General features: G+C 52.6%; 1 protein-coding gene across 1 annotated transcript; it reads right to left on the reverse strand.

Annotated features, from left to right (window-relative positions):
• Window positions 1-1346: 1346 nt before the first annotated feature.
• LOC129675141 (uncharacterized) lies at window positions 1347-6632 on the reverse strand. The gene is given in 2 exon segments (XM_055605162.1): window positions 1347-6194; window positions 6276-6632. Coding segments are annotated over 2 exon segments (5205 nt in total).
• Between the last annotated feature and the right edge of the window lie 795 nt (window positions 6633-7427).

A 7427-nucleotide genomic window follows, 5' to 3' on the forward strand; every position in this document is an offset into this window, starting at 1 on the left:
AGGGAGGTCAAGGATTTTTCCAGAGCACTGACTGATTCTTCTAACGCATGTAAGTCGGTATGCATGGCCTGTTGTAGTTGTTGGAACCGAGTAGTTTCTACCAGGGCAGCAGAACCAGTCCCTATTCCTGCTGTGATACCCCCGACTGTGAGTCCCCCTAGTATTAAGGCCAAAGTCAAAGATACAGGCTCCCTAGAATACCGGGTGATCCCCTCAAAATGTTTGTAGACGTATTTAGGTTCATGGTAGACAACTTTAGGCCAGAGCTCAATGAGGACACAAAAGTCAGAGTTCTGGTTGAGAATTAGTGCAGATACGCAGGGTGCTAAGCCAGAGCTGCAAGCCCAATAGGTCCCATTGGGGCCCGTTAGGTAATAGGAGCCCGGGTGGATCCTGGAGGTTGAGTTGCAAATTTTTTGGTGGGTTTTGGGGACTGACCCGATACAGGTTCCCCGGCCAGACACTTCAGATAGAGTTAGCCTATGTTGGGTGGTCGAAGTACAATATGTTGGGGGTGTGGTGTAATTTACAAAGTTCCCTGTTATTGCAACCCCTTCGTAGTAAGGGGGAGTTGGGACCAGGCATAGCCAGCATTCTCGGGTTTTGCTAGGATCAGTATAATTAAGCGTCTGGAAGGCTCCCTGTATTAGACCCAACAGTCTATCACCTGTACTCGATCGGAGAAATTGTGGTGTGGGAATGCCTAGACTGGCTGGGCCCGGAGTTTTGTTAGGGGGCATGGTTGTAGGCGGAATGGGTAATTTTTTAGGTTGGGAGGAGGGGACTCTTAAGTTTGGTAACACCGAGTTAGGCCCGACAGGCACCTTGGGTTTATCAAGAGTCAGCTGGAGGCGCATTATTCCTCCTACGCGGCCTGTTTTCCAGAGGCGCAACCCGAATTCTTTTCTACGCAACCATCCCTCTTTATACTTTTTGCCCTTATCGGTAAAGGTAAGGATGAGCTGATTACAGGGTTTGGGTACAGGACGGGGGTCATCAACATTGAGTGCATATCTATATCTATCATACTTGGGGTCCCTGGTGAGCTGGAGGAGTCCGATTGAGGTTGGTAGCCAGCTGGTGGCGAAGTCTTCACATCCCCACGCGGCGCAATATAAGTCGTTCCTAGTTCCACAATTCTGTAGTCGCCAGGGGCTACTCCCCGGGGAAGGGCACATGTAGAAATGTGTTTTTTTGGTCGTCTACGATGCGCCTGGCGTAGGACCCGGGTGGCATGGCCTGAGCTAGATCAAAACTTAGTTCAGGGAACCAAGTGTACGGGGGAGCTATTTTGGAAGTTTTGTTAAGAAGGACACCAAATCCATCTAGCAGGACCCAAGTCGAATTTACAGGGATGTGGGGACTGGAGTGTGACAGAGTGAACAGGAAGAGAAAGAATATCAAACCCGGGTGAGTCTTATCTTTAGTGGATTTTGGGTGCGACGGAGTTTCCATGAGGAGGCTGGAGTCTGATCTTGTTCTGCGTCGTGATGGGCCGCCTTGACATGGGAGGCGTGTACCCACGCTGTGATACCGTCGACCTTGAGCGCCGTCGGGGTTGTTAGCAATACAGTATAGGGTCCTTTCCAGCGGGGTTCCAAGTTTCTGGTTTGATGTCAACGGACCCAAACTGTGTCTCCAATCTGGAACGGATGTGGCACCACCGGTCGGTTCAGTTGTTCCTGGTATGCAGCGGCGATGGGTTCCCAGACTTCTTTCTGGACAATCTGCAGTGCCTGCAAATGGGCTTTTAGAGAGGGGCTATCAGCAAATGAAGCTATACAGGGATCAAAGAAGTTAACGATCGGTGGTGGGGCTCCATACAGGATCTCGAAAGGAGTGAGTCCATGGGGGCCCGGGGTGTTCCGGGCCCGATATAGGGCCAGTGGGAGGAGGACCACCCAGTCTCTAGAGCCAGTTGCCAGCGTTAATTTGGATAAGGTCTCCTTGATAGTTCTATTCATTCGTTCTACCTGCCCTGAGCTCTGGGGACGGTATGCACAATGTAATTTCCAATTGATCCCCAATAGTTTGGCCACTAACTGACTTACCTGGGAGACGAAGGCAGGGCCATTGTCAGAGCCCAACGCCTGGGGCATGCCATACCTGGGGAAGATTTCTTCCAGAAGCTTTTTGGCGACTACTTTGGCAGTTTCATGTTTGGTGGGGTAGGCTTCTACCCATCCCGAGAAGGTGTCCACAAATACCAGCAAGAACCGATATCCATATAGTCCAGGTTTTACCTCTGTGAAGTCAATCTCCCAGTGGGTGCCGGGGCGATGTCCCCGGATCCTGGTCCCTGGGCCTATCCTATGGCGTCCTGCATTCACTTGGGCGCATGCTGTGTACTCTTTAGCCACTTGTTGTAGAATTTTATCCCTCTCCAGCAAATAGTGGGAGCTTTCCTCCCTTTCTAGGAGGGTTTTCATTTTTCTGGAGCTAAGGTGAGTCAGTCTGTGGAGGTATTTAATCAAGTTACGAGTCTGTTGCAGGGGCCACACAGGTTTTTCTTTGAAAGTCCAGAGTCTTAGCATGGGATTGTAAGTGGCCCCCATTTCTTTTAGGAGGTCTCGATCTTCCTCACTATAGTGGAAGGAAGGTTCCTGAATGGAGGGGACCTCTGCCTCGGCCGGCTCTATAGTCAGGAGCTGGGAGGTATCTGAGCTTTCTTGTCTCGCCGCTTCTTGGGCAGTTGCGTCCGCCAAGCGGTTGCCCCTGGCTTCTCGGCTGTCTCCCTTTTGGTGGCCGGGGCAATGGATGATACTCAGTTTTGAGGGTAAAAACAAAGCCTTAAGCAGGGCCAATATTTCAGCTTTATTTTTGATCTGCTTTCCTTCCGAGGTAAGCAACCCTCTTCTCCGATATATTTCCCCATGGATGTGAGCAGTGGCAAAGGCATAGCGGCTATCGGTATAAACATTGAGCTTCTTACCTTCTGCCATCCGGAGGGCCTGAGTTAGGGCGACGAGCTCAGCCCGCTGTGCCGAAGTGCCAGGTGGTAGGGCCTCAGCCCAAATTACCTCAGTCTCAGTGGTGACTGCGGCCCCCGCTCTCCGCTCTCCGTTGTCCAGAAAGCTGCTCCCGTCGGTGTACCAGGTGAAATCGGCGTCGGGGAGGGGCTGGTCGGTCAGGTCGGGTCGGGTACCATGTACTTCTGCAAGTATCTGGAGGCAGTCATGAGTTTCTGGACCCTCCGGTAGGGGAAGCAGTGATGCCGGATTGAGAGCTACTATAGGGCCAAAGTATACTCGATCAGTGTCCAGTAGTAGGGCCTGGTAGTGGGTCATGCGGGCATTGGAAAGCCATCGGCCCGGAGGTTGTTTGACCAGGGCTTCCACCGCATGAGGGGCCAAAATTGTTATTGGCTGTCCCATAGTCAGCTTGCCAGAGTCTTTAATCAAGAGGGCAATTGCTGCCACCATCCTCAGGCAGGGTGGCCATCCCGAGGCTACCGGGTCAAGTTTCTTGGACAGGTAGGCTATCGGACGCCTCCATGGTCCCAGTTTTTGAGCCAGGACTCCTTTAGCATATCCCTGTTTTTCATCTACAAACAGCTCAAAGGGCTTGTTTAAGTCCGGAAGTCCCAACGCGGGGGAGGTTAGCAGGGCCTCTTTTATGGCTGCATAGGCTCTCTGCTGCTCATCTCCCCACGTAAAGAGAGTCCCTTGCTTGGTGAGTGGGTAAAGTGGCGCAGCCATTTCTGCGAACCCTGGAATCCAGAGGCGACAGAACCCCGCCGTACCCAGGAACTCTCTTAGTTGTTTCGGGCTTTTGGGCACTGGAATTTTTAGGATTGTCTGTTTCCGCGCCTCTGTCAACCATCTTTGTCCATCTCTGATTTGGTAACCCAGGTATGTAACCCGCCTCTGGCATAATTGGGCCTTTTTGGCTGAGGCCCGGTATCCTAGAGTTCCTAAAGTCCTCAAGAGGGCCTTTGTTCCCTCCAGACATTTTTCCTCAGTTTCCGCAGCCAGGAGGAGGTCATCAACATATTGGAGCAAGATTAAAGCAGGGTAGTGAACTCTAAAATCGGCCAGGTCCCGGTGTAACGCCTCATCAAATAGGGTGGGGCTGTTTTTGAACCCCTGTGGGAGTCTAGTCCAAGTGAGCTGACCCGATACTCCCAATTCTGGGTCCTTCCACTCGAAGGCAAAGATAGGCTGACTCTGAGGGTGGAGCCTCAAGCAGAAGAATGCATCCTTAAGGTCTAATACCGTATACCAGGTGTACGTCGGAGGAAGCCCAGTCAACAAATTGTACGGGTTAGGAACTGTAGGGTGTATATCCTCTACCCTTTTATTGACTTCTTTCAAGTCCTGCACTGGGCGGTAGTCTCCTGTCCCTGGCTTCTTGACCGGAAGGAGAGGTGTATTCCAGGGGGATTGACAAGGCACCAGGATGCCCTGATTTAAAAGCCTCCGAATGTGGGGCCTAATTCTTTGGTAAGCTTCATGTGACATCGGGTATTGCTTAATGGAAACAGGAGTTGCCGATGCCTTTAGAGTGATTACCAGGGGAGGTTGGTGGGTTGCGAGACCCACTCCCCCTGTTTCTGCCCAGGTTAAAGGGAATTTTTCTAACCAAACAGTTATTTCTTGCGGCCGAGGCCTTTCAGATTCGTGAAGCCGGTATTCGTCCTCCAGATCTATGGTTAACACATGTAAAGGCTGTCCCTGAGGCCCAGTAATGTGGGCCTTAGTCCCTTCAAAGTGGATTTGTGCCCTGAGTTTCATTAATAGATCTCTCCCCAACAGAGGATAAGGGCAATCAGGAACGTGTAAAAAAGAGTGAGTCACCTTACCGGTGGCGAGTTGTACTCTTCTTTCAGTTGTCCAACGGTATCTTTTCCCTCCGGTGGCTCCTTGAACCCACGCCGATTTGTCAGTCAGGGGTCCCGGTGTGGTAGTGAGAACCGAATGTTGGGCTCCGGTGTCCACCAGGAAGGTGACGGGTTGCCCCCCCACATTAAGGGTTATCCTGGGTTCAGGGGGAGGCTCCTGGCCCCGACTCCCCTAATCCTCCAGGTTTAGCAGGGTGGCCTGGGGCTTAGGCCTCCGTGGCCCTTTTGGTCTTTTTGGGCAGTCTCGAATCCAGTGCCCTTTTCCCTTGCAGTAGGCGCATTGATCTCTGTCTATCCGAGGACCCCTCCAGTCTCCCAGGTCCTGTCTATTCTGCCTCTGCCCTGTCACTACAGTGGCCAGCAATTTGCTAAATTCCCTATTTCTCTTGCGGTCTCTAACGTTTTTTCTCTCCTCTGTCTCTCTTTTTAACCTTTCATCTCTCTCTTCTTGAGTCTCTCTCTTGTTGAAAATCCGCTCCGCTTCCTTTAGCAAATCCTGGATCGTACTTTCCCTTAAGTTTTCGAGCCTCTCTAATTTTTTTCTGATATCCGGGGCAGACTGCCAGATGAAGGACATGGCCATATTGGTAGCCTGGTTAGGGTCCTCCGGATCATAGGGGGTGTACATACGATAGGCTTCCTTTAGTTGTTCGAGGAAGGCGGAGGGAGACTCCTCTGACCCTTGGGTCACTAACTTAACCTGAGCCAAATTAGTGGGGCGCTTTGCTGCCCCATGGAGACCCGCTATCAGCAACTGGCGATAGAGACGTAAGTGATTCCTACCGTCCTCCGTGGCGAAGTCCCATTCAGGTCGTTCCAAGGGGAAGGCATCGTTGATCTCGTTTGGCAACTGAGTAGGCTGCCCGTTAGCCCCCGGGACGTTCTTACGGGCTTCCAAAAGGACTCGTTGCTTTTCCTCGGTGGTCAGGAGGGCCTGTAACAGCTGCTGACAATCGTCCCAGGTGGGCTGGTGGGTTACTAAAATGGACTCGATTAAAGTGGTGAGTCTAGAAGGGTCCCTAGAGAAAGGGGGATTATTATTTTTCCAGTTATATAGATCCGAAGCGGAAAAAGGCCAGTATTGGAGCTGGCCGTTAGGCCCTGCTCGTAATGGGAGAGCCTGAGATGTGGAATCCGGAGGGGCCTCTCGGCGCCCTCTCAATCACCCTGCCACCGGGGAAGGAGCTGGTTCCTCCTGAGGTCTGGCCGCGGCGGCTTCTCCCGGCTCTTGGTCGGGGTCTGGGTCCCTATAGGGGGGAGGTTCTTCAGTCAGCAGATCCAACAAGGAGCCGTCGTCTGTTGGCAGTACCGGGGGCGTCGGCGTCTTTTTGCCCCCTGGATTACGTCCTTGGGCCTGCTTTGTTACGGCTGGATAGAGGGCAGACTTAGAGGATGTGGGGACCAACGGAGGAGGTAGGGCAGGGGCAGAGGGAACGGCAAGGGGAACAGCAGGGGGAACAGCAGGGGGAACAGCAGGGGGGCTGGGAGTGACAAACGGCTTGACCCATGAGGGTGGTTCCCGGGCCAGGGCTTCCCAAGTAACAATGTAGGGTATCTGGTCCGGGTGGCCGTGTGGCCCTGAATCCATGATTTTCGCCTTAACCTGCAAAATAATGTCTAGGTTAAAGGTGCCATCTCCTGGCCAGCCGACATTAAATGTCGGCCATTCTGAGGAGCAGAAGGTGTCCCATTTTTTCTTCCGGATCTCTACAGAGTGGTTATGAGCGATGTCTCGGGTATCCTTCCAGTGCTGTAGAGTGAGGCTTAAGGGGGTAGTTAGAGACTGTCCCATGGTTTCAAAGAGACTAACACCAAACACAAACCCGACGAACAACAGACAGACAGTAACACAAACGCAGCGCGCGGCACGACTCTGGCACCAAACCGAAAGCAAAACTTCAGATGGAGACTGCGAAGAGGGTCCAGATCCCTCGTCCCCCAGGAGAACCATGTATCCCTCGGACAAGGGCTTCGCCCCGAAAAGTCCAGATTGGGACGTGATCTCAGACAGGCGGGCTCCGAAAAATCGGGCCCCAGACACTCGTGGAACGTCTTCCAGAGTTGCGGGAGAGAAGTCCAGGCTCGTCAGCCTCTTCTCTTTCCGCCTAATACGGAGCGACTCAGCTGAATCGTACAAATTTTGAGAGATAGAACAGGCAATAAACGTGACGGAATGAAGACAAAAGACACTCTGCTGGCCAGCTTACCTCCCGATGGGTCGGTGGTCCCTGGGCGGGGGTCTCAGATCTCGGTGGGACCTCCAAATGAAAGACTCTGGGTAGAGCCTCTTTAGACGGAGAGACCCCGCTTCCCAAGAATCAGCGAGACCAGCCTTCGGATGCAAGCCGCAAGAGGTTTATTTCGATACACGGGTACCCGGGGCGACAAAGCCTTTCGGAAGACCTGCGCGCCTCTCGGTTGGGGTACGGGTTTTTATAGGGCTCGGGAGCAAGAAGCACTGTTACAGAAGCGAGAAGCATAGTTACGGGGATCTGATTGGGGGATTTGAACAAAGCCTTAGTTAGGTTACGTATTTGAATCAGGGAAGGCGGGAAAGCAGATGTGAGCTAAGTCACGTAGCCGGTTC

Source organism: Psammomys obesus, unplaced genomic scaffold (genome assembly GCF_907164565.1).
Source record: "Psammomys obesus unplaced genomic scaffold, mPsaObe1.curated_primary_1811, whole genome shotgun sequence".
Classification (NCBI taxonomy): Eukaryota; Metazoa; Chordata; class Mammalia; order Rodentia; family Muridae; genus Psammomys; species Psammomys obesus.